The 27,854-nt window shown below is 44.8% G+C and overlaps 4 protein-coding genes across 4 annotated transcripts; 2 read left to right on the plus strand and 2 right to left on the minus strand.

Annotated features, from left to right (window-relative positions):
• Positions 1-47: 47 nt before the first annotated feature.
• ALT_2937 (Het-C domain-containing protein) lies at positions 48-2,931 on the minus strand (the record flags this gene model as incomplete). The annotated part of the gene is made up of 4 exons (XM_033563982.2): positions 48-219; positions 299-2,303; positions 2,366-2,538; positions 2,600-2,931. 4 exons carry the CDS (start codon positions 2,929-2,931, stop codon positions 48-50), a joined length of 2,682 nt encoding a protein of 893 aa, XP_033419873.2.
• Positions 2,932-9,657: 6,726 nt separating this feature from the next.
• On the minus strand, positions 9,658-11,927 carry ALT_2938 (WD repeat protein; the record flags this gene model as incomplete). The annotated part of the gene is made up of 4 exons (XM_089599457.1): positions 9,658-9,728; positions 9,781-10,704; positions 10,780-11,549; positions 11,620-11,927. 4 exons carry the CDS (start codon positions 11,925-11,927, stop codon positions 9,658-9,660), a joined length of 2,073 nt encoding a protein of 690 aa, XP_089456200.1.
• A 2,589-nt stretch (positions 11,928-14,516) lies between these two features.
• Positions 14,517-16,649, plus strand: ALT_2939 (uncharacterized protein; the record flags this gene model as incomplete). The annotated part of the gene is made up of 4 exons (XM_033563986.1): positions 14,517-14,675; positions 14,736-14,837; positions 14,901-15,029; positions 15,081-16,649. 4 exons carry the CDS (start codon positions 14,517-14,519, stop codon positions 16,647-16,649), a joined length of 1,959 nt encoding a protein of 652 aa, XP_033419877.1.
• Positions 16,650-20,464: 3,815 nt separating this feature from the next.
• Positions 20,465-22,355, plus strand: ALT_2940 (sugar transporter STL1; the record flags this gene model as incomplete). The annotated part of the gene is made up of 6 exons (XM_089599458.1): positions 20,465-20,561; positions 20,626-20,733; positions 20,789-21,329; positions 21,384-21,679; positions 21,725-21,776; positions 21,860-22,355. The coding sequence occupies 6 exons, from the start codon at positions 20,465-20,467 to the stop codon at positions 22,353-22,355; spliced, it is 1,590 nt and encodes a 529-aa protein (XP_089456201.1).
• Between the last annotated feature and the right edge of the window lie 5,499 nt (positions 22,356-27,854).

A 27,854-nucleotide genomic window follows, 5' to 3' on the forward strand; every position in this document is an offset into this window, starting at 1 on the left:
AATCACGACGTTTTCGATACTAGCGATTAGATTGACCGATCGCGTCGCTAATATCCGTAACCCCTTGACTCTGCTTCGTCGCGTCTTCCGTACCCATGCCGTGGCTCGGCGTACTCACTGCTGTCATTGTCCTTGTCTCCACGGTACTCTACTCGTGTGTGGTATTCTTCTACTTCTTCGTATGCTCCTTGCCGGCCCTCGTACCGCGGCTGATATTCCCTGCGGAGACGTGGTCAGTGATACATCCGAGTAGAAAGGTCAACGTCGGACAAAGTCCCCTGACGTATGGATCACTAACCTGTCTGGCCTGCTGTGTTCATAGAGTCCAGTCTGTGCAGTGTCATATGTAGAACGGCCGCTGTCATAATCGGACCTGGAATTCGTATAGTCTCTCCTATCATCGTCTGCATGTTCATAAGCCGCCTGCGGTCTTTGTTGGGACCACCGACTTTCACCACCGTCATAGTCTGGTCGATCGCGACTGTACTCTACACCTCTCCGATTCTCAACGGAAGGATATCTCTTAGAGGCCTCATAACATTCGAAGTCTGAACGGCGATCAGGGTTCGCGTGCGCATCCTCGTAATTTTGTCTACCACCTCGAGAACCGTGCCTTTGGTAATCTTGGAACCATTCCCGTCGCTCATGATCATCCCCTCCTCCCCCACGGGTGTAGCTCGAGGTGCTTTCGTATGTCGGGCCATCATCGTCTCTTGAGCAACTTTCATTCCATCCCTGTCGAACCTCCCTTCCGTACTTGCTTTCCCCGGAATATCGATCCTCGCCGTCAGCCTCTGTTTCGAATCGGCTCTGGCCTCCATACTGTCGGTGAGACTGTCCAAGGCGCCCATCCCCCTGAAAATCAGTCTCGCGTCTTTCATTATCCGACCGACGGGAGCTGGAATCGCTTAGTAGAATTGATCCAACCCCACTCACAAGGCCTCCAACTAAGCCTCCGAGGGCTCCACCACCCGCAGCCTCTGCCGCAATCTTACCAAGACCGCTAGTGCTCGGCTTATAACTCTCCTCGGGGCTGGTTTTACCCCTATGGAGTGTTAGAGGCTTACCGCATCCATGTCCCGAATCATGCACGCCTTCTTTGTGATTCTTGCCCTCACGAACACCCTCACGAGAGAGCTGCTCCCGAAGACTCTCCTGTTCCGCCTCATCTTTTCTGCCCCACCACTCCTCGACAGTGTTGAACATGATTTGGCGTATATCAGATGCTCCGTCCTCGCCATATTGACGTAAAGCCGGATGATGGAAGATGCCGGTGATGATTCGGTCTAGTGTCCTGTCCACATCAATGTTTTCATCGTCCCAGCACTCCATCAGCTGAGGTACTGTCCATTTGACTACTCGGGAGGCAATCTGGCCGGCCGGTTCGTTCAGGACGTTCGAGAAATGATCTTTGGAGAGCATCGAGTGGGTGGGGTTTGAGGAATCATCATCATTGAATACAACGTGCTGCTGTGCCCGGCTACTTTCAATGACTTCGGAGGAGCCGGTTTGAAGCTCGACCTTGACCTGCCGGATGATGGGAAGTATATAGGGCGCAAGAATGGAGAAGACAAAGATGTTGATCTGCTCCTGAAACTGTTCAATCAGCTCCGGCAAGACTGGGATCTCTTCAATGGCGCGATTGATGGACTTAATGAGCTCGTCATGCCACTCAAGAACAGGGTAAATCTGCTGATGCACATCGTCCAAGTACCGCGTCCACTCCTCGGGCTCACGGGGACTGATCTCTTGATTGTGCTGCTTGGCGTTTTGAGACTTGGCTTTGAACTCGTCCATTTTGTTGGCTTGATCATCGCTATTTCCAATCAGTCCGTTGGGGATCTTGTTGAGCAAGTCCTGTATGAGGCTCTCGCTGGGAGTTCCACTTTGTGACTCATTGATGACCCCTTCAAGAGACTGGACTTCAGATTGAATCGTCTTGTCCGACAGCTCACCCAGTACTGAGTGAAAAAAGTCCACACCGCCAAAAGTGCCAGTGACAATGGGATAGACGTAATCCTGAGCACCGTCAACTTCAACTTTGGTGTTGCGACCCACGTGGGGGAAGACCGTTGATTCTCCCAATTCAATAAGGCTCAGTTCAGTGTAATTGGAATGTGCTGCATAGTCTTCCAAGCAATGGAGGCCAGTGCCAAGCAAACGAAGAGCCTCATGGAGGTCATCATCATTACGTGATCTTGCATACCGCCGTCCCAGTTCAACCGAACGCCTAAAGACTCTGCGGACCAGCCCCGCAGAGGTCCCGATGCCGAGATCCTCACTAGCTATATAGTTTTTCAGGCCTAGATGTAACGGATTTGAGAGGTCAGCCAGGCTAAGTTTTCAGTTGAAAAGGGGTTCCCACCCGTCCTTGGATCGACCGACAGCTCGCGCTCCTCGTCAACAGGCCCTCTCAATCGACGGTCATACTGGCGCGCGTCCTCCCCTTCGGCATAACCGAGAGGATTATCGATATGCTCAGTAGGCTCATAGCAACCTAGGCGTTCAGTGGTCACCTCAAATTCTTTGGTTCCGTAGCTGCAGACGTTTCTTCAGTAAGTGATCACTGCGGCAATGCCTGCAAATATTGAAAGCTTACCCAAAACTAAGAAACCCCAGAACCCATATCAGGATGCGAATAGCTTCGGCACTGACATATTTCAGGGTGCCAACATCCACGGCCTGGCTGTAATCGCGAAGCCAATTCCCAAAATATACGCGCTGCACATCAAGCTTGCCAAATTTACGGCCACCAGCTGCACGGGCCAAGAACAAGGTTAACAATGTATCTTCAATATCGCCATGGCGCCAATTTTGACCCTCGACTTGCGAAATTGATGCGATATTGCCGGCACCGAAGGCCTGGGCTCTCCCCGATAGCAATAGCAGGAGCAGAATGGAGAGGGTCAGGCTCTGGACGCTTGACCCCATGGCTGGTGGATTCCTTTTGGTAGAACTAGGAAGGCGCCAGAGTTCGGGGTTTCGAATAACGCTTATGAGAGAATATGCAAAGATAAACCCTGCTACTGTCAGCATTCCTTCGTAATAAGGATACTCCTCTAGGATAAGGGTTAGGGAAATACTGACTATTTTCAACGGGGCCTGCTCTGTACCTGGACAAGGAGGGGGAGAAGAATAGAATGAGTACCCCGCCAGAGGTTTTGATTCAGGCCTTGAGCGAGAATGACAGTAAGCAAGGAGTGGAGTGATCGATATTTAGCCAGGTCTAAGGAGCCCTATCACCAATCGAGTCCCCAGTTGGTCTCTTGGCGGTATACAATGATAGGACTGGCCCTCAGACTTCATGCTCGTTTGTACAGTGCTTAACCTCTTGGCAGCACCCACCCAGGTTGATAAATACCAACAAAACAGCTAACAGTGGGTCTCAAAACAAATATATGAACTGTTATTGGCCATTAATCATATGGATGTTTAGGACTCCTAGCAATATTTATGGGAAGCCTACGTAGTATAATAACTGTGACAAATACTGTGTAATAATAGTAATAATAGCGTCTTGTGGAGAGGTGGTGGAATACTCTGTAGAAACTTCTGCACTTCAGGGGTGAAGGCTCCAAAGATGTTATTATGTAAGGTACTTATGACCCAAGATAAAGGTACAAGGCCCCGGGGACGTGAGGTACCAGGTACTATTGGAGAGAGAATACCTTACTGTAGGTACACTGTAGACTACTTACCTTAGGTAAAGGCCATCCGCGTCCGGCGCCAAGCAGACCGTACCTTACAGTACCCGAGTACGGAGTACGTACCTGTGGTACTACAGGTACCGTAAAGTAAAAGGTACCTTCCTTATCTCTGAAACACCCCAGCCACTGCGGAGTAAGCAGTCTACGGAATAGTTGATGATCAGCTATACCTTCATTTTTATCACAGATATTCACTACCTTAGTAGTTATAGTAGGTGGCGAAATGTGCTTGTGAGTATCATCTCAACCTCTAGAGAGGTATTCCAAGATATCTGTTCTATCGTTCATTCTGTTTCCTGTCATCTGCCCAGTAAGGCACACACCACACTCGAGTAGAGTCCCCCCGCAAGGAATAAGGTATCATTCACCTTGGTAATCATCATTATCCGGGGTGTTATCATGTAAGACTGTGCTCCGTACATAGATACCAGTACCTTCACTGCGGTACCTGCACAGAAGCTAAAGTACCAGCGTACCTACAGTAGTGGGTAGCTTACCCAGGTACCTAGGTACGATGTGACGATGCATTTTGGCGTGGGCTTACAACTCAGTAGAGAGGCTACTCCATACTACCAGGTAGGGAGATACATTATTGTTACCTGCCATTCAGCTGTACTGTATGGAGAGCTCGATACGAGTATTGTACGTAGGTATCTACACAGTAGATGGTTTCCCAGCCTTGTCCGGGAAACCACTCCTCCGTCCTTCCGGTAAATCCACAGTGTTGTCCTCACCTCCTAACCACGAGCCTTCTTGGTCCTGTGGTTGAACAGCCCAAATATGTGCGCAAATCATTAATTGCATACTGACTTTGTGTCCCAGTACCTCCTCATTATTCAATCTGACCATAGACCTTGGGTCTGCATCTCGTGTTTTCATTGATGCCACTGGTCTGGGCCGGCCGATACCACACATAGTCTTACCCCGCTACTCTCTCGGTTCAACTCCGGTAGATATCAAATAATAGATACTACGAGCTTCAAGTATCGGCTTCCTAAAAACGGCTTTCACTTGCCCTACTTACACTTACCTAGCTGTTCAGTGTGCTCTGAGACGGCCATGAATTCCTTGTCCTAGCATTGAGCATATATTGTCTCATGCGGTCCAAGGAGACTGTCGTCAGAGCGCTCTCTTGGAATAGGAGAGGCCGTTTAGCTGACCTCCCCTTCGTTTGGCACAAGCGAAAGTCAATTTGCTGCATATAATCTCGATCGATTTGATTCTCTTTAACTTCAAATTCTTTTTCATGCATATTCGGACAGCGCATTTGGAAAATAGGGTCCTGTCACTTCGCCATGATACTACATTGCCAGTCCACTCTTCGGCCCAACTGAGCGATCTTCAAGAATCCCTCCTTATCATCTGATACATGAAGGAATTTTAATTCACACGCCTTGTTCCAGAGGTGATACTCAGTCATATCGACAATCCGAATAATCACACAAGCATTGGGATCTTACTTCATTGAAGGTACAAAATCATGCCCTTACTCGCAAAGTCACCTCGCAATACCCTATCGACAATGTCGATTGATCACCCAAGGTCATCTTTTGAGGAAGAAGGGCTCAAAATATCCACGAATTCTTGGAGAGGAGACTGTCGCAGCGACTCTCACACTACAACTGGTGCCAGGAGGACTGTTTCATTGCATACCCGGTCTATCAGCGGAACACCATGTTTCTCTACGGCGAGCAGCCCAGGCATGGGCAATTCCGACTTGCGTTGCGTTCATCCTATGCGCCAAGTGCCTGGTGCCTATACACCACAACTAAGTCAGTCCTGTCAAACACCTCTCGTGGAAAACGAGGGGTTTGACGGACGAGTCTCGACTGAGCCAGGACGGTCCACTCAGACAGAATCTGATCCACTTCGATCTTCTGTTCGTGGATTTACTACACAGACAGCGCGACATTCGTTGCAGATGCATGATGGTTCGTTCACAAGAATGCCTAGTATATCACAAACGAATCTGACCGGACGAACATCTTTTGGCTATTCACGAGACAACAGCAGCTCCCTTGAAGCAGCGTCACCAGTCTCAAGATCATCTTTAGATTTCGTGTTCCGATCGAAGACACGGACAAGCATGGATCCTATATCTCGTGCCGCCACAATTCAAGCAGCACGTCAAGCGTTTGAGGAAAAAGAAGCAGCCAAAGCACGCAAGCTTGAAGAACAGCAACTGAGGGCTGAAGAGAAACAAATGAGACGAAAGGGAAAACAAGACTGGCGCACATCATTTACAGTTGCAAACAAACAGGAACCCAAGAATGGGCTATCCGAGAAGTCGAGTGCCACGGAAGAACTAGATTCTCCCACGGATGTACCACAGCGCAAGTCGAATCCAGGCTCTTGGAGATCAAAATCCAAGACGACTTGGATGTTGTTTTTAACATGGTTACGGACTAGGGTCTTCAAGATACGCAGGAAGTTCCAAAGTTTGGACTGACATTATCTAATGTCCCAATCATAGCGGACCCATGATATGGGATTCAGTTTGAGCGAAGGCTGGCCTTGATAGAATCCATTTACCGTGCCTACATTCGAGGATCACCCGCTTAGTTGGGTCATTTGTACGATTTCCAATGACCGTATGAGACTCTCATGAGTCGAAACTTGTCCAAACGCTTTGTCTTGCTGCCTGCCATGGGTCGTATTCTCAATGTAAAATGTCAGTAAGTAGCGGTCTCTTCGTAAGGTGAGCATGAAGGTGGCCAATCACGTGAGCGGTACCATAAATTGCGCAGAAGCAGTCTCTGCGCAGCCAGACTTACGATTATTCTACGGCGTGCCAGATAGCTCAACATACTACAGCGGCAGCTCGACTACGGTCTGCAGGAGCGACAACAGGCGCCTTTTCTTGTTCCATTGTCCTATCGGCTCTCGTTATCACTCTTCCTGATATCAGATCCGCTTCCTGGGACGCACCTCCACTAGGGGGGAGCGTCTCACCGAAACTCTCGTCATGGTATACGACTGGGAGGGCAAAAGAGAAATATGCTATCAGATGTACATCAAAGATAAAAAAGCGCTGGAGGAAATTATGGAATACATGCGAAATGTATATCAATTCTCACCCAGGTATGCACATAGTCCTTTTAAGCCAGTGTTCTTCGTCTCCCATTCTTGAAAACGCAAGACTCGATTACGTTTCTCATTCACATTTGGCTAACACATACACGTAACAGTAAGCGCGCCTTTCAGACTCAGTTTAAGCGATGGGGTTTTCCTTCCAAACAGAACCCGGCCCACAAAAATGCAGAGCTTGTCGCTCGCATCAAACAACTTTGGGAGCGGAATACAAGCCAACGGGACATGCTGCGTGTCTTGAATGAAGAAGGTTTTGAGATTAAAGAAAGAGAATTGATGCGAGTACGCGCGAAGAATCGCTGGCTACTCCGTGTTCCCAATGGAATGAAGTCGCAAGCAACTATCCGACCATCTGTGCAGCTACCAGAAGACGAGGGGCTACTGGCACTCCAACAGGAAGTATACAAGTCTGCAGAACCCTACTACGACGCTCAGAATCTTCCTGCCGATTCATCGGTCATGCGGTCTCCGTCGCCTAGCTTATCAGCTGATGTACTCGCGAAGCGTCAAGAGAGACTTGAACGCTTGAAAGCGGAGAGTGCTGAACGTTGGGCTTCCAGGAAACGGCGTCGGCGCACCAGGGAATGGGCTGGACTACCAGCCGACCCGCCTGGGCCACCTCGCTTTCCTTCTGAGACCACAATCGATGAGAGTAAGAAATACCTGAGCCTAGACAATTCTAGTTACCGTCAAATAAGAGATCAGTTTCAAAGGATATGTGAAGAGGCAGGGTTCATCAAGAAAACTGTTGCTGGACCTGAAAGATGGCAGGAAGCAAAAAACAGACTAATACAAGAGTCTGAGCATCTTCAGCGGGTATTCTGGGAAGATCACAATCGGCTTGATGCCAAAGCCCTCGCTCTCGATGTCGTTTGTACAGATGTCACTAAACGGATGAGGACATTAGAAAGGCGAATGACAATCGCGGAAGCTAAAAACGCCCTTGGGATCAATCCCGAAGAAAGCCGCCAAATTCGAAACGCATTTTACAATACACTAAAAGCGGCTCATTTTACCAGCAAGTTGGAGGCTGGTGACGAGCATTGGAAGCAACTGAAGGAGAGTTGGATTCGAGACACTGAGTTGCTGCAACGCATCCTTGCCCCGGGCTTGGCAGATCCGGAGCATGCTACGAAATTGAAAGCTCTCGAAGTCCTCTGTCGCGATGTTATGAAGCGACTTCGTGATGACCAAACCAAAAGAGATCCCTCTCGGAAGAAGTCTATTACTCGCACCAATATTTCAAGTCCAGACGCTGCCGGTACCCATGACAGTAGTGCATTCGGCAGCATTACTAATGGAATCAGCACGCTTGCGTCGCAAGCTCTCGCCAGCGCCCCGATGACATCGGGTGACTTAAATGATATGCAAATAGATCCGTCGCTTCTGCAAGCGGCAAACGATACTTCGTTTGCCTCAGCAAGTCATGATACTGGAAATCCTTTTGGATACGTTGACCCTATTCTAGATTCAAGTTCGCTGCAAGTGCCGATCTATGTGCGAATCTATCCTCCAGACCAGGTTCACGAGGAGTCTAAAACCAGCGTCGAGAAACTAGCAACAAAATCCGTCATCGAGTTACGCCAGCTAGTTGTTTCTAGGCATCCCGGTTCCATCGTTACCAAGATTCAGGGAGTCGATCAGGATGAGCATGGAAACGAAGTCACTTTCAACATCCATGACGATAATGAACTCGACGCTTATTTAACACATGTACATGGGCGGAAGGCATACTTTGTCTGTCGCCTAGCTTAGGCCCTAAAAGGCATCCACATGTGTATCTAATACACAAAAGGCGACGGATCGATCGGCTGTTTGGCTTGAACTCGGGAACCATTTGTTACGCAATTGCCCTGCTTCATCCTGCCTCGACGATCTGTCAATTGACCTCATGCTATCTTGCTTAGGGTAGGAAATTTCCACTATAAGCTGATGTTGCTTTCAAACCTGTGGTTGAGTAACGTCAATCGAGGTGACCCGTGGGTTTGCGTAATGAGATCGGGCCGGAGCCTGATGAAATGTCCGATCTGTCTACGATTTATATGCACAATTGAATTATGACTGTTGATATATGTGATGCGCCTATGCAGACAACCAAGGAAAATCATATAATGACACCTCACGGTCAATAATGGCAACAAGGACAGCAAATAGAACAAAGATTTTTCGTGTTGTCTTAACAGAATAAGGTACATTGATTCTGGTTTGCCCATTCAAGTTGTAAGATTTTGCACCAGACTTTTAAAAAGAACACTAGTGGGAGGCAACACAAATGGCGGAGTATCATTAAAAACCCCGGGTAGCCCAGATGACTGCGGAGCTGAAGAGCTTCCGCTGACTGGAAGAGGCTGAAGATTACCATGCCTTCTCATGTCGCGAGAACGTGTTCCAAATAAGCCTCCAAGCCCGTAATTGTGAGAGGTCCCGTCCTTGGATTGCGGTATTAACTGGGGAGCTTTATCTGAACAACTGAGGCGTTGCACATTGGCCATGGCATCAACGACGATGTAATCCCCAGTAAGTGGATCTGAGAGTAGGGATACCGGACAATGCTTCAAAGACTGTCGAGTAAGCAGGGACAAGGTCTGAACATCATAGACTCGTATATCGAACTGAGATCCGCACGTCCTTCTCGTTCCAGCCAGATGTCGCGGGACTTTTGAGGCAACTGCACAGGTTTGCGACTTTGAGCTCACGGCCAGAAGTTGATCGTCACACGGAGTGTTATCATGAACGGCTGATGAACTGATTGTTCTGACTATGTCGCCAACTGTATCCCAAATATGTGCCGAATGCAGGGATAGAACGACAAGATAGCGTCCCAAGAATCTGGCTGCACATGGACGACCCGAGTAAACCCCTACCCTACTGTGATGAATCTTGCAATTCTGCATATCCACCAGGATGACGAGGCCGGAGCGCGGACTGGACCTGGTTTGCACGCAAACAGCAAGCACCGTCCCGTCCTCAGAAAAGCCCATACAGGCTGCATTTGCAGGCTCAGTTCCGCCACCAATAAATTCGCCTTTTAGGTCGATAGTACCTCGACATTTCCAGGTCTGATATTGGTGTTCTGGACGTTTCGTTGCCAACCCCAGGCGCGGCCTGTTACTCGCGCACCAGAAGCGGAGCATGGCATCACAGCCCACTGTTGCAAATTCATGACTGTATGGTCTGGACGCAAGATCCAGAATAGGCACCGAAACGCTGTCGCAGGAGTGAGGGCTGTTGATACGTGTGGCTAACTCCCACATATTGGACACTTCGTCCCATCTCCAAAACTTGAGGTATGTTTCCCGGTAAAGCGTATGGCTGCCTGTCGAAGTACTATTCGGTTCAAGAGCCCTGATATCTTCAGGGCGCGGCATCCAGTCATCGATCGTCGCCATCCACTTTCCATCCTGACATATGTCAAGGTGACTGACGTCCGGGGCAACAATTTCGGTCCCCTCTGGACTGATCCTCAAAGTGGTGGCATTGGTCCGTGAAAGAGCTTGCCTGGATATTTGAGAGTTGGTGCGGATATCGTATGTCTGTAGCACGCACGAACTCGTTGTAGAATGATAATCCCGTGCGGCATGACGCGAAGCTGGTACCGCCACTAGAAGCCGATCATGGAATTGTGGGTGCAATACAGCTGCAGGAGGTTGAAATGAGATACGCGACTCTGGCAGAGCTGCATCGGCAAGCTTGTTGACTTTGGGGCAAAGTTGCAGGCCAGTGATAGTAACATAAGGTTGCAGCTCTGTCGCTGACAGCACCATGATACAGTTGTCAGCAAGCTTCACGATGTAAGCTTTCCCAGTTGTAGAAACGACTAGATTGCAAATGGGTGAAGAGAGATGAGGTAAAAACTGCTTGCGACCAGTGTCTAACTGCCATAGAACCATGACTGACTCATCTCCGCCTGAGATTATGTAGTTACCTGGATCCTGTTAACGGGGCTGCCTCCTTACTTGCACTGGCTAGAGTAGGTACATACCATCCTTTGACCAACGGATTGCATTGACGGGACCTCTATGCCAATGCAGCCGTCGAGGAGCCAGGCCCGTACTATCGTCCGAGCCAATACCACCTGTAGGGAAAAGAGCAAGAAAATCATGATAGATTAAGATTGAGCCCCCAGATTCGCCCAAAACAAGGTCCATAGTATCTGGGTTATTGTCCTGTGAGCCCTGGGGTATTGTTCGACTTCGTGCTCTGCTCTCTCGAACATCAATGCAAGTGACCCGGACAGGCAGGACGACCTCCCTCCAGGCGTACTGCATAGTTGACGGGTCTGGCGTGTTCAATTCCCTGGTGCCAAGCAGAAGGCGCTGACCAGCCCACGCGACTATCGCTTGTCCTTGTCTGAAAACCCTGAAATTGTCTATTCGTTGGGTCGTTTCAAAGACAACAATGTCGCGTGGTGTTTCACCGTTGAATAAGGTGACTGTAAGCTGTCTCTTTCCATCCTTGCGCCCTCGCAAAGAAAAGAGAAGCTCATATCTTAATTTCCCGAACTCAGAGGGGCATAATTCAGCAAGGAGTGTCTCTCGGGCCAAATCCCAAGAAGCGATTTGATCTCCAGAAAGCCAATCCCACTTGCTCACACAACCAGTTGAAGTGATGATATAAAGATGTTGCGGATTTTCGGAGCAGATATTGTAACCCACGACTTTTTGACCATCCTTTAACTGTAACGTACGGGACCGGTAAGAGGTCCCAATCGAATGAACATGAATTGCTGTGTCAGTCCCGACAAGAAGATGCCTAAAACAAATCACTTAGCGCTCTTCACTATGGTAATCAAGGCTTCGCATCAACTCTTGAGGTAACTCACTCTTCATCCGAAGTGATAATCGGGTCGAGGTTGCTATACTGCCCACCGACTGGACTTGAGAGACACCAATTTTCGCGGGAGAATTTCGTCTGCTGCTCACGAGTATGCGCAGAAGGATCTTGTGTGGGAGTGGCATTCTGAGTGTTATTCACCATCGCCTTTCCTTTAGCAGCTAGTTGTACGTCTTCAGTAACATCAAGTGCGCCCTTGGAAAATCGACGACGCTTGGTTCTATCCTTCTCGGTGCGCAAGGCATCGCTAGTTCTGGATCTTTTTGTATGTCCTGGCGCGAGACTCGAACCCGACATTGTAAGGGAGATTAGGCAAGGTGAGGTCAGGGGGATCAAAATGAAAACGATGCAGCTTAGTTCAGACTGCTACAATGACCTCAGAGACGCCGTGAGGTAGTCTGATATACAAGAGTCATGGTTCTCTTGTAGGCTTGTTTTTTCATCCAGTTCTTTTTTTTTCTCTTTCGAACCCTTTTGGGTCCCACCAAGATCTCCCAGATTTTGCGGCTAGTATATATAAGGTTAGCTAATTTCCTAAAACAGTGAATATGTGGGGAAGCGATGCAAAATTATATGTCCGCATTTCTAGTACCTTTTCAGGATATTCATTCATTCTTCTGTTCAGTCTCTGCAAGTATCATAACAAGATCCAATAAAGCAATACCATTTTTGTTCTACATTGTGTGTCCTGTATTGACCTTATATCGTCTGCATCTTTCTTGATCTTTTAAAAAAACTCATTAGCATACAATCTGAACCAATGATTATCCCTGTTCGGTGCTTTTCTTGTGGCAAGGTAAACTTGATCCTTTCAACAAGCTGCTTGCTGTTGCTCATAGATTTCTAACCAGGTTGTCGGTGATCTTTGGGAACGTTATTTACAGCTACTTGATGAGGGTATTCCGGATGGGTAAGTTTGACCCTCGAGTTATCCAATTTTTCCTTCGGATTTAATTGTTTTGCTAATACCTTTTGTAAAGTGATGCTATGGATCAGCTTGGTTGCAAGAGGTACTGTTGCCGCAGAATGATCATGACACACGTCGATCTCATTGAAAAGCTTCTTCGGTGAGTATATATGCTTCTGACTTCGCTCGCAGCTATGCTTATACTCTCCTAATAGGTACAATCCTGCTGAAAGAGATCGGGCAAAATCTCAAATATGATGTTTTCTGTCTTCTGGCTGTGGGATCTATTGTGTCTACGTACCCTCAATATCTCCAATTCCGCTCTCCCTGGCCAACTTGACAGAACGACCGGGTTATGCTCATAGTGCAAGACCTTCCCCTCTGTGCAGGGCCTTGCTAGTCCCGTTTCTGCGACAGTACCGACTTGTCCCATCCTCCCCGTCGCTTTAATGCTATCATGCCTCTCGATTACCCTGAGGCTACGCCTACTTCTGAGTTCGAACCGACAGTATCCGAAAAGTCAAGGTATAGGAGAAGTAAGGTGGAACCTTTTCCTCCGTCTGCGGGCATCGATCACATTTCCTCGCTTCTGTGGTTCTGCGCTACTTGCCTGTCGCTCATGTGGATAATCTGAATTGTAAAAGCTCAGCATCTCAGATCAGTCTTATGAGTCGCTTTCATGCTTTGATGCTGTCAGCCCTGAGACGTATGATTAATCTCGGACGATCTATCATATTCCTTACGTTTGAGGTGCTTTCTGGATACTGGGTCCACTTCTTTTGACTGTGAAATGAGGATGTCTCGAGCTTGGACAGTGATTTGCATATGCAATAGTTGGGCTCTTACCTGGGAGAACATCAGGATACCCGGGACAGTCTGTTGCAGCTATGCAATTTGACCTAGCTATACGTTGATTGCAGCCAACTTTACAACCTGTTATAAATATGAATTGTTTGCCGCCACTTTCAATCTTGGCCTGGAATGAAAAATGCTGCCATGCAGCAGCCTTAAGCTTCTCTATATCATGCATGTGACTACTGTTGACACCACTATATTCGGGCGTTTTGATCTGAATGCCGTATTCTATGGATTGTCGCAAAGAAGGAAGAGGTAGCAAAACCCCCTGCTCCTATTCCTTGTAGCTGACATATATGTACTCAACTACAATGGAAACCTTACACCTGGATTGAGACTGGCAATTATAGAAAATTTTCGGAAATCATTTGCACTAACACATGACCCTGAAGCACATGTCCACAAAGTACTCCGTATACATCAGCATTCGAACCAATGACAAGGAAATTATTGGTATGAATCCCGAATTCCTAGCTTCACGAAGTACCTTATCAAAGAGAGTCACTGCTATGTCTCATTAGTTGTAAATAATGTACAAGCTAACCTGGGTGCAGCCCCTCATACTTTAAATGCTTTAAATGCTTAACTACCTACCTTACTTCTTATCAGGTGTTTTCTATAAAGTAGATAGGTATGCACCACATCTGCAAAATTTATCTTGGAAGAGGTATAGAATGCCATGATATTACGGTTTGCTTACGGGGAATTACTGCGCTCATGAGTGAGCATTAAAAATCAACAGCTAACTTTCAACACACTTTGGCCTGTACCCTTATAGAGCAAGTACATAATAGACGACCAACTGCTTCGTACCAGAGCGGGGAGATTGTTTACGCAGCACAGCCCGTCCAAGATCAGAAGTACTTATTATCAGAAGCTAAGCCAAAAATGGCCATACCATACTCTTTGCTGTTGCAGATGAAAGAGGAGCACTACTGGGCGGAGGTTGACTGTACAAAGTGGCACTCCATTATAGCCGATTGGCAGATTCAAAAAATACTGGACACAAGCCCAGTGACTCCTTCAGGATGTAAGGACCTGAGAGGATTTCCGTCGGATGACCTTGTATTTGCTAACACACCAGGTCCATTGATGATCGTCCTGCCAAACATGGACTTGAGACCATGGATATCTTGGACGCTTCACTAACAATTCCATCACACGATCAGACGGACGCTGTAGAGCACGATGACACTGGCATCCATGACTCGGAAAGACCACTTGCATCTAAAATCACTAAACCCAAGCTGCAAATATATCACATCAACCAGACCGAACTCAGGGTAGGTATTGTTTATGCATGAAAGAGTTGATAGTCGTCATTGACCTTCATGAAAATATAGGTACAAACAAGACAGACTTCTCTTGCCGCTCTCGGGCCACGAGCGAACGATGATGATGCTCCACAGTCTGTGATACATGCACCTCCTGGCTTTCGCCAATTTGTAAGGATCATGTTAGACGATCTGTGGGCCGTCACCTAGTTGCTAAAGCCGTGTCTGTTCTAGAAGTTTGGCACTTATGACGACTCCGACAGCTTGATCAACCCAGTTATGGCATACCCAGTTATGGCATCATCGCACAGCAACTTGACCGAGATAACACCATCGATGGTTCGAGACGACGAATCAGGAAAGGTGCTTGATCGCTCCCAGTCCACAAGCTAGCAGCGACTAATTTCGTTGTAGAAGCACTCTATATCACCGTCTCCTTTAACCACTTCTATTGAACCTGCGAAAGATTGGTCAGAGCGAGCAACTCCTCGAGCACAAACAAGGCAGGATTTCGAAAACATTGGCCTCCAGTCTCAGCCGAATGTTCTCGCCGGTGAAATCCCGGCTCCTAAGCAACATACATCTACGGACTCTACATTCTATGAGCCGAGCATTCTTGTGCATCAGAATATACCTCCAGTTCAAACTACAGGTGTCTCTACCGGGGGTTCGAGCACACTCGAAGCCGCAGTTCGGCAACTTTTTGACGGTGAAGCTGAGATCATAGCACTCAAAACAGCGCTCGCGGAATGCTGGACGCTCTGTAATACACTAGCCAGGCTGAGCTATATCCATCGCGGGCGTACTGCGGACAACGCTGGCACTGGTCTCATCGAAGAAAATGCATGGACATCATGCTGGAAGCTGTGTCAGGAGTTATATGAGAGTCAGCAAGGTGAGTATGTGTCGCCGGTCAAGCCGACGTTAGACCTGTGTCGTGAATTCTGCCAAACTTTATTTGAAATCCGCATCCGTGACAACGAGCTTGCAGATTCAGTGCTTCGGGTCAGTTTCGAATTAAATAATCATCTTTACAACACGCATGATCGGCATTTACCAGACGCTTTCAGGGAAAGGACGCTAGACTTCTATATCACCCTTTGTCATCGTCTCATGAAACAGAGGACCCGTGTCTCGGAGACCGACTCCCTTTTGAAGGCTTCTTGGTCTTTGGCGGAGATGCTGTTCACAATCCGCCAAGGTAAAAGGGAAGGGAGGCCGATAAACGAAGAAATGCTTGGCTCCGCTGTGCAAGCTTGCTGGGAACTCTGTGATCTTTTTCGTGAGGGATGGACACAACGTAGCTTGCGTTACTCTGATCGTGGAACGCCACGACCGAGTCAGGCCACCTTCACCCATGGCATGCAGCAGACCGGCCAACAGGAAATCGCTGCTACAGATGAACGGCTGCGCCAGCGAGGTAATCCCGAAACTCCTACGACCATATTCGATGAGACCACCACTATTTCGCCAGATGACGCCCCAGTTCAGAACATCTTTCTCTTGGGAAAAGATGCTGATCAATCTGTGCAGGCAAGGTGGTCCTCGAGCTTGTCAGCAGTCTCAGATATCAGCCAAGGTTCTGGGCAAACATCTTCGACAAATACTATAAGAACGTCGCCTAACGATACGACCTTGGCATGTATACAAGCTTTGCTGACCAAGGCCGCGGTCGACAGCGGATTTCAGCCCGAGAAATCACAAAGCCTATCAAGCTTTGTAAAGACGCTTTCATCAGACGCGTTTGGATCGGCACCGTGGCAAATGTCACTTCTGAGGAGTTATAAGAGTCTTCTGGCACATGACCCAGTATTCCGCAATATTGACTTGCAACCGCACTCGAATGCTGCGGACATAGCAAGGGCTGTCCAAGTGACGACACAGGGCAGTCAATATTCTTGGCTGCGGGATCTCTATCGCCTGGTGTTTGGCGTCCATGTGGATGATGTCGCCAGTCGTCAGGGGATCGGACTTCAGGCATAATGCATATCTTGGCGAGGATAACTCCCTTATTATGGATACTATAACTCTGGCTTGATATGTCTGTCTCAGCCACCATTATAATTGTATGTTGTTTGCTGATTGCGTCGGTACTCTTTTTAGGAATCCTGTTCAAATCTCCAGGAATAAGTACGGTAAAGTCTTATCCGGGCAGGGTTCCCTCTTTTCTCCCTCTATTCTTCGCCCCGATATGACTCAAAATGACTGTCTTGCTCGAGGGCTGGCTTCTTATACTCAACTCATTGGGGCCAACAGGCCGATGGGCTCGTGAGAAAGCCTTCTTATCGATCGCAGCGAGAAAAGGTGTTTACTTGCCTGGTATTTACGCTTCATCGTGGTGCTGGTAGCCTTTACTCATTGCACGGCATTGTGAGCAGTGCTGAACTCCTACCAGAAATCTTTTTTCTGTTTCGAGTTTTTGACGAACATTCAATGGAACTCGAAGCCGCCAGGTATATTCCTCCTGAGATTGAGGCTGACGTCAAGCCGAAGTATCAAGGCTTCGACGGAAGAACTCGAGTCTCTACCCAGTCTGTCAGCAGTCTATCCTGAAGACATTCATGTCGTACTTACACTGGCTATTTCCATTCCCTCATTCTTGCCTACCCATTCTCAAAAATTCCGTTCTCTTACTTTCTGGGGCGATGTACTTGTTTGCAGAATATCGGGTGTGCACTGCAATGACAAATTCAATATGATTTGGATTACTGCTGCGATCAATCTAACGGTCAATGGTGTGTATGATCTGTCGCTGGTGAAGCCACTGGCTACTGCCATCTGACAAGCTTTTATGGCTGTGGGAGCTCTATGTCTCCCAGGAACGTAATCTTCTTCGCCCGACTACAAGCAGTATAAATCATGAGTGTATGCAGCATGTTGATTAAATTGTACATCCAGCTCCACAGTCTGTACATTCTAAGAATGAAGCATAGTCTGACGATGAGCACGTAGGATCTAGTGTTGGCCAGAACATGGATATCATATGGCGTAGGAGTATTTGGCACAATCCTATAGTCTCATTGATGTAAGGTCTGGTACATGGTAAATTTACTAGCATTATGCCTCTCTGCCTCCTCCTTCGATGGCATTTTCTATCCATGACAAAAGTTCATCTGATACTTTGTGGAAGAACATGCAAAAGGGCATTCTAAAGCTCGGCAAAGTTTACAAGGTATGCCTGGTAAATCAATCTGTAGAATGAGCTCATCTATGGTAGGAGGTAAGGTTAGCGTGGAAATGGAAATGCCAATAGTCAGCCCACTATCTACAGTTCTACACTTAGCTGAGCAAAGATGTTAGGTAGACATTTGACATCTCTCATGATAATACTCTATACACCAAGTAAAGTGCATCACTCCAGTCAGAGGGCAGCAATGAGTTGGAGACGAGCATCCCCCCTCACTCTGGTAACGCGGGGGTTAGTAAAGAATGCTTAGCTGCTCCAATCCTGTCAATAGAATCATAAATAATGCAGAGCATGCTTTTTTGGAATTCCGATTTCAAATATTGAAAGCACTGCTTTGTTTTCTGGCAGTTCAATTCTTCTATATTATAGGATTACTGTTATATAGGATCTCAGTGATGTGTTGGTACTCCATAGATAGCTTAACAAAGATAGTGATTTAACATCTAGGTGGTCCTTATGATGAGCAGTATAAAGTGTTCTAGCATTTATTCCCAATAGAGTTTCATGAAAAACTCACTGATACTCATATAACCATCCTCTTTCCCCTCTTTTAACATTTATCAAAAGTCCCATTTATCCATTTTCCCTACCCTCCTGATTTTGAACAAAGGAAAAGAACAGAATTATATTGGCCCTGTTGATTCCGCTCAAATCCCAAGGTCGACTTCTTAGCCACATACGCAACGCGGCGCACTATCATGCGAATCACAGCAGTAATGACAGGCATCCGCATCCCACAGGTGTCATAGGGGGCCAAAAACAATTGAATCACGATCGAGCTTTTACGAGAAATATGAGTCCGGCAAACTTGGCGGGATCCAGTGTCAAGAACTCGGCATACTTTCCAAGGAACATATAAGCACAAGCCCAAGAAAGTTAAGAAACTTAAAAAGCAAATTGGTTACCCCTAGGTTTTAGTCAAGCATGATTCATTAATAAAGCAACATTGCTTCTCTTTATTTTCCATGCTTATGTTTATGAAGCTAGTCTGTTCTGGGGATGCTGTAAAAAGTGCTAAAGTGGCTACCAATATGTACCTTTCCAAGCAACCAAATTAATAATAATACTATTAAACGGCGCAACTAATACCAAGTACAACCTGTGCCAATAGAGTTACTGCACCTTGTCAACATCCTTATGATGCAGGTACCTCTCAACCAGGTAGGTACTCCGCAGTGAGTAATGACCGAGGAAGGAATCAGAATGAACTGACAGCCAAGACATAATGTGGCTTGCAGTATCCACCTAGTATCCACACCAGTGCAACATAAAAATCTGTTCTTGGATGTTACAGTATGAAAATGATGGGTTAGTTCACAGGCAATAAGTATAAACCACAGAATGTTCAATGTAAGTCTCTGCAGGAAAGTAATAGACACAATACAAGCCTAATATTAGCATACTATCTTTTCTGGTTTTGGATGAGAGAACCTGATAATTCACATTAAGAATGTAAAAGATGAACCTCGAAGTTTGATAGGATCTTACTGTACCCTGTACCTAGGGCTGTACATGCAGGCCATGAGATCCGCGCAATGTCCCCATGTGAAACTCCCAGGAAGAACCAAGGCATCGAGGAGCCTCTTCAAATCCCACATTTCAGTTTTATTTTCATCTCCTTGAGTTTCTTCGTCTCTTTTTGGTGTCTCTGGATCTATTTGTGGATACAATAAAACACACCTTACGTATGATGAACTTCTTCGCTGTTTTAATTATTCATAAATAATATGGTTGCTCAATTATCTGAGAACTTGGTTTTGATTATTATGACTCGTTACTGTTGAAGTGAGAACTTCCATGGGTCAAGGTGACTACACCTACCTTAGGTAGGCTACCTAGGCACCTTGGTTTCGGCCTAAGCCCGCTGCTTTTCAAGTCTTCCGATGTATTGAGCCAATGGTAAACTCGAAGCAATAAGCTAAAGCTTTACTCCGTGCACTAGCCCCAGGAGATCTCCGCCTCTCCCGACCCCCATGTTCCCAATGATATATCTACCCTGGTTATTTTCACTATATCGCTGGCTACCCTCTTCTCAAGGCAGATTAGCGGCGGGTTCAGACTAATCATTCGGCTACTTCTTGCATACTGGAGGTAAAAAAATTCTGCTATTACGAATTATGTTCCCCACCGCCCTCGAAACCTTGCTAAACGCGAGTCGGAAAGAAAGGGAAAATTCAAGAGTTCGAGGAATACTCTCCAACTCACGGGTCAGGCACAGTGCTCTTGAGACTTGTGAGATTACTGTGGAGACTTGGGTCGGATTATGTCTCCACACATTTTTCCCATGTTCTGGGGGAGGTGCGTGGGGAAATATATAAACATGAACGTCTTCCTCACATGTATCGATCTACCTACCCTCCTGCCCACACCAAGCCACCTTTCTTCCTTAGGTTGACAAAGCAAACCATCTTGGACTGCCTGTTAGTTTGTTTGTCTGAAAAATTTAGGCCTGGGAGTCCGGATTTGGCCGATACTCGCTGTCCTACTATAGACCTAGTCACTCTTCTCGGATCTCTTCATCAGGAGCTTGCGCCGTGTTGCAGTTAAAAACCTTCCTTGTTCAAGAGCATCGCTTCTGTCTACTAGGTGCTTACTACCTGGAAAGATCACCATGGCTGCCCCGAAGTTCGCTGGCATGTCCGGCAACCTGCTTATGCGAGCAGTGACAGCCGCATCGACCATGGGGTTCTTGCTCTTCGGTTACGATCGTATGTTAATAAAAGGCTTGGAATCGAGTCACCTCCTTGGTCCCCAGCTGATTACTTGAAACAGAAGGTGTCATGAGCAGCATCATCGATGCTCAACCTTTCAATGATGTATTTACGGCGACTAGAGGTAATTCGACCATGCAGGGCACAGTGACTGCCATTTACGAAATAGGTATGTTTGACAACCAAAAGAACGAAACATGATCCTTTATTGATGCTCTCTTCAGGATGTCTGGCTGGTGCTGTCTTTGTACTGGGTGCTGGCGACTGGCTGGGTCGCCGAAAGTCGATCATGGCGGGTGCAACTGTGATGATCATTGGCGTCATCATTCAAGTAACTTCGTATCCGGGACATGTCCCTCTCGCACAGTTTATCATCGGGCGAGTTATTACTGGCATTGGAAATGGGATGAACACATCAACAATTCCAACATACCAAGCGGAGTGCTCAAGAACATCCAACAGAGGATTGCTTATCTGCATAGAAGGTGCTACTATCGCATTTGGTACTCTTATAGCCTATTGGATTGACTTTGGTGCATCTTATGGCTCGCCTGATCTTACGTGGCGTTTCCCCATTGCATTCCAAATAGTCTTTGGTCTTTTGATCATCTTTGGAATGATGGTTCTGCCTGAGTCGCCCCGCTGGCTGTTCACTCGCGAACGATATGAAGAGGGCGAATCTGTGATTGCTGCGCTTATGGGCAAAGAGATATCCCATCATGATGTACAACTCCAGAAAAACATCATTCTTGACTCAATTAGGGCGTAAGTCATATTCCGGCGGTGTACCTATTGGGCCTGAGGCTGACTTTTCGATAGTTCAGGTCAAATGGGAAAGAACACCCCCTTGTCTGCTGTATTCACCGGCGGAAAGACTCAGCATTTCCGACGGATGCTTTTGGGGTCCTCCTCCCAATTTTTCCAGCAGATTGGCGGCTGCAATGCAGTCATCTATTATCTGCCAGTGCTTTTCAAGAACTCACTGAACCAGACAGAGTTTATGTCTATGATACTGGGAGGCGTTAATATGATTGTCTACTCAATCTTTGCTACATTGTCGTGGTTTCTTATTGAGAGAGTTGGAAGACGCAAGCTCTTCTTGTGGGGCACAGTTGGTCAGTGCCTCTCAATGGTCCTCACATTTGCTTGCTTGATTCCAGGCACTCCATCTGCTGCAAAGGGCGCCGCAGTAGGTCTCTTCACATACATTGCGTAAGTACTTCTTGTCGCCCTTCTGCACCTGTTCATTCCACCAATTTAGGCCGGGATTCTGATAATATGCTGATCCTCTTCAGGTCTTTTGGTGCCACCTGGCTACCTTTGCCTTGGCTATATCCCGCTGAAATTTCTCCAATCAAGACAAGAGCAAAGGCTAATGCTATTTCAACATGCACAAATTGGCTTTTCAATTTTCTCATTGTCATGGTGACTCCCATCATGATTTCTAATATTAGCTGGGGAACTTATCTTTTCTTTGCGTGTATCAATGCATGCTTTCTCCCAGTTATTTACCTTTTCTATCCTGAGACTGCTGGGCGGTCACTGGAGGAAATTGATCTTATCTTTGCGAAGGGCTTTTTAGAGAACATAAGCTATGTCCGTGCTGCTAAAGAGTTGCCATTCCTCTCCGATGAGGATGTTGAGCGGGTGGCTATCCAGTACGGTTTTGGCCCTGCTGATGCGGACGTCAAGGGCAATGAGAGTAGCGACAGTGCAGAGTTCAATGCTGCGAGGATGGAGGATCATGCGATGGCCGACACCGAGAAGGGTGCGTTCATCCAGACTAATTAGATCTCTCGCATCCAGGATTGGCGGAGTTGGGATCTTTCCGCGCCATTGGCTTGGAATATGTTTCGCCTTATGTCGATCTTCTGCCCCCTCGTTTTCGCTTGGATTAGGTGGAGCTTGCTCTGCTGTGTTCAGTACTGTTGCTATGGATGCTTTGGATATATTCCCTGCTCTAATAAGGTTCAGAAGTGTGGTCATACTCAAATACCTAGAATTGATACCCGTATCTTATGGGCCTATGGATGAGAATTCTTACTATGGAAGTTTGGAGTATTTGAAATATCAATCCATTGTAAAATGTTATTCTAATAGTTGAATGGGAATCTGGTCATGCCTCTAATAGTATAAGCCAGTTCCAGCTTGAGATGCGTTTACAATATATGCCATATAAGCAGTGTAATATCATAACACCCCACCTCCCTGGCCCGTAAATTGAAATATACAGGTGGCTATGGCGAGGTCGCACCATATATACATAACAATGACTAAATATGTAGGGTGGGTGTTCCTTACTAGATTATATAGTAAGATATAGACATAGACACAGTGACATCTGAGATACTCAGGTTAGGTCTATGACTACGCAGCTTCTTATGCGCAATCCATACAGCTCTGAGAAAGATTTTTAGAACTGTGACCTTATGGGAGTGTCTGAGTGTGGATATCACAGTAACTATGTTACTATATTGCAGGCAGGGTCTGCTAGTTCCTAGTGATGCCATAAGTCAGGTGAAGATAGTTATTATTCTAAATCTATAGCTATAAGAACTAAATAAGTAAGATATATACCTATATAATAATAGTCTTTATAGAAATAATAATATCCTATTAGAGTGGCATAACCGACCTGCAGAAATCAAACCCAAACCTCACTGAACTCACAGTGGTGTGGGTTCGGGGGTAAGCCTAGGGAACCACTTTGGGTTTAGTTAGGCTACCCTAGACCTGAACTAGGTTAGGTGAAAACTATAGTTTTTAGTTTTTATGGTTTTTTAAGTTAGGTTTAACTAACCTACACTATTTTACCTAGAAATTTATGAAATCTAAATATTATTTAAAAATACCTAGAGGTTGCTGAGATATAAGGGAATAATTATTTCTGTTATAGGTTGGTATAAAAGTAGTATAGAGAGATATATATAAGGGCACCAAGGTCTGACAACTACCATCCTTTTAAATAATTTTTAACCACCACCTATTCACCCCTATAGATATCAAATTGATATCTCTAATATATATTAGAATGACTATAATTACTATATATTTTAATAAAAATAATAATTTTATATAAGCATGGCCCTAGAGAGGTCCCTAAAGGGGGCCCCTAGGGGGAATAGTAAGGGTTAAAATAGTTAAAAATAGTAGTTTATCCAACTTAAAACTGAACTAAATCTAACTATAGTTAGTTAGTATAGGCCTAGCTGTAGTTTTTTATAGTGAAATTATGACTAACCCAGATCAGGTTTGATTTGGATTTAATTTCTAAAATTTCAACTTAAAATTACAGCAGTTTGGTTCTAACTAAGGTTGGACTTACCTGAACTTGCACTAAATGCAACTCTATATCCTATAATAGAGAAAGGAAGAAGAAAAAAAAAATACATGTAGTAGTAAAAAACTAAAATAGTCATTAGTCAATGACTCAATGTAAGCAGGCTGGAGGTTGACTGCTTAGAGTTAGGGGGTTCCTACTTCTCCTCAAGAGATAACAGTCCAGCCACAGACTGTGGCTGTGCTAGGCCTGACATAGAACTGACTAAAAGTAGTAGTTAATAGGTAGACCACCTCAGACAAGAATAATAGGAGCCTTAGGTTATTATCCTCTAGATCAGGTTAGATCTAAATAGTAATAGTAGTTTAATATATATATATAAGCAATACTCTAAAGATTTCTCTCTTATCTAACCATGAATCTGTGATTGAATGATTGAATGATTGTTTCAAGTAGGGTTGTTATTTTTGTGGGTTGGGATGGGTTCCCCTATCCTTCAAACCCAAACCTGGCCCATAACTAGGCTGGCTTGTAGGGAGGGGCAAAATCCTCCCTTGTCACAGGCTAGAAGCCTTATAAATCTATGACCTAGATTTGACAGTAAGAAATTGCTGAAAGGTTCTAACTAGGGCTGCGATGGCTGAATATAGAAAGGAGTATATATAGAGTATTAGAGTTGCATTCAGTAATTTCAGTCCAAGTTTGGGTGAGTTCAAAACCAGTTGGCACTGAACTGCTGTAATTTCAAGTCTAAATTTTAGAAATCAGAACCAACCCTAATCTAGTCTGATTTAGTGCAAGTTTAATTATAAAAACTGCTACTAGGCCTAGATAGGAAGTTACTAACCTATCTAGGTAGGCGGTAGGCCCAGGTAATATCAAAAATTTTAATAGTTTTCAGAATTTAATTTCTCCTATCTTAGGCCTATATCTAGGGCCTGTTAAATATATTTATAATTTTTATATAAAATATATAGTAATTATCATCATATCAATCTATATCTAAAATTTTATTTCAATATCTATAGGGCTGAATGGGTGGTAGTTAAAGAATCATTTCTAAACTGTTATAATATTAACTACCACATTAGAGGTTTAGTAAGATCTATAAGTATATAGCGGCGCGGCTCATCTCTCTCACTGGATTCTACCTTAATCAATTCTCCTTACTTGCTTGCTTGTGCAGCTCATCTCTCTTACTAGATTCTACCTTAATTAATTCTCCTTACTTACTTACTTATATAGCTTATCTCTCTTATTGGATTCTACCTTTATTAAGATAGATAAGTATATGCAGGGGATCTAAGACCCTTTAAGCTAAACTAATATATATATAGTAAGCTAGTTAGCTATCTAGCTAGCCACCCCCCCTAAACACCTATCTATATGATATTTAAATAAATAGGGACCTTACTAGACCCTGAAATCTAACCTCTGCCTCTAAGAGCCATCTCTATATACTTAAATATATATTAACTCTTATTTTAATTAATAGCTCACATTGGGAGCCTATATATATATAGATTACTACTAATTAAAGGCCCTGTATCCTAGGATCTTTAGGGCCTACCCTTATTAATTAGAGGTGCTAGCCCCTAGACCTCTAAGTTAGCTAGTATACCTAGCCTAAACTATTTACTAAAGATGACCCTTTAGGTAGGGTAGTTACCTAACTAGATTAGGGCTTTCCCCTCCCTATTAGGCTACCTCCCTGTACTAGGTTAGGCTACTTATAGACTTTACTCTAGCATCATATACTATTATATATTATCTTATACTATCTTATACTTTCTACTAGGGCCTAGTTATTTTAATATTATAGCTTAGTAGCTAGCCCTAGTAGCTGGTAATAACTTATCTATTACTAATTACTTCTTTTATTTTATAGTATACTATATAGATATTTTAAATTTACCTAGGCTTATCTTAGTAAGTTAACTAAGGCCCCCTGGGTTAAGGGCTTTACTTAGTAAGCCCTTACCCTAGTTATAAAGCTGCTAGATAGCTAATTCTATAAGATAGTTACTAATAACTTTAGTAAATAGACTAGGGTACCTAGTATAAATAGTATAGAGGTAGGTAAGTATAGCTTAGCTACCTTTTCTTCTATAACTCCTAGGGCCTGGGGAGTCCTTAGCTAGACTTAATAGGTGCTAAGTAATCTATCTTCCTCCTTTTATTACCTTCCTCCCCCCTCCTCCCCCCTGGCCACACCCCCCTGTAATAATAAGAACTATATCTAGATCTAGTAGTATAGGCATAGAAACAGCCCAGGTGCTAGCCCTTATAAGTAAATAGCTATTATAGCTATTATAAGTAAAATCTAGGAGATTCTCTACTATAGTAGCCTCCCTAGCCTAGCTAGTATATAGGTAGTAGGGGCCTAGGTGCTTTATAGTAGTAATCTTAATATCTATATCTATTCTATATTAGACTAGGAGTACCTTCTTTAGAATAAGGAGGTATAGCTCTAGGAACTCCCTAAGGGTAAGTATACCTATATTACTAATTACTAGTATACTATCCTTATCTACTATATTCCTATTACCTACCTTCCCTCTAGCACCCTAAGTACAGTAGAATACCTCTAGGAGAAGATCTTATACTATAACCTAGCCCTCTATAGCCCTATATTATATATAGGCTAGTATAGATATAATACTATAGCCTAATAGAGTAAGTAGAAATCTTCCCTAGTAGTTTCCTTCTAAGATATATAGTTAGTAAACCATATTATCTAGCACTAAATCTTCCTGGATAGTATCCTACTATATATAGAACTATTTAATCTATTCTACTAGCTCCTATAGTGTACCTAATGCCTAAATTATAGATATACCTAGCCTATTTATATAGCTGAAAGAGTTATATGCCTATATTATACTAATACCTATAATAAGAAGTTCTATAAGGTTAAAGGGGTCTCTTCCTAGCACTATTATACCCTCTACTAGAGGCCTTACTAAGCTAATAGTAAATAATACCCTATATACTAATATAAATACTAGATATCCTAAGATTAGCTTTAGAACTAACTCTAATTCTTTACTAGTCTGCCTTAGCCTACTAAACCAGCCTATACTAAACTAGCCTAGCCTACTAACCTAGCTCTAAATACCAGACTACAGCTACTAGTACTACTATATAGTACAGCTAGTATAGAGCCCTCTAGGCCTGAATAAGCTAAAATAATCAGTAAGCTACTACTAAATCTAGAAGAAATATATTAACTAGCTAGCTAATTACTACCCTAGCTAGTTAATATATTTAAAATATACCCTCCTGTAAAGGCCACCATCTACCTAATAATTAATATTAGCTACTATCTATCTCTATAGCTCTAGCCTACCTATTCTATATAGATCTACTCCTAAAGCACCTTACTAAGGTAGCTCTAGAAAGTAATTAAGGCCCTAGAGCTAGCACCTATAGTAGAGGAACTAGTACTTCTAGCACCTCCTCCACCACTGCCTACCTAGGATACTAATTTCTATATACTAGTACTAACCTTACTATAATTAGTAGATACTAGCACTAGCACCCCTAAGTAAGTAACTAATTTAGCCTCCCTATCTTTATTACTACTCTCTAACCTAGCCTAATACATCCCAGGGCTCTCCTCCTAAATATCTAATATATTAAGCCTCTTAGTTATCTCCTAAATACCTACCCTCCTAAGTAACCTTACTTAGGAGGTCCCTAAGCTACTAGGGCTAAAGTATAAATATAACTATAGCTAGGGCTGCTAGCTTACTATAAGTAGTCTAGATCCCCTTATTACCCCTATTACCAAGCTAAAATATTAAAAGATATCCACCAGGATGTATAACACTAAAGATAACAGTACTATATAGGCCTTAGTGCTATAAGGCCTATCTATACTACTTACTAGCCTAAGCCTGCCTACTAAGCTAGCTTAGATACCTAAGATACTAAGCTAAGGGATCCCTATTAAGACCCTTTTACCACAGCCCTAGTTTATAAGACCAGGGCCCCTAGTATCAACCATT

Source organism: Aspergillus lentulus (assembly GCF_001445615.1).
Source record: "Aspergillus lentulus DNA, contig: Alt05, strain: IFM 54703, whole genome shotgun sequence".
NCBI lineage: Eukaryota > Fungi > Ascomycota > Eurotiomycetes > Eurotiales > Aspergillaceae > Aspergillus > Aspergillus lentulus.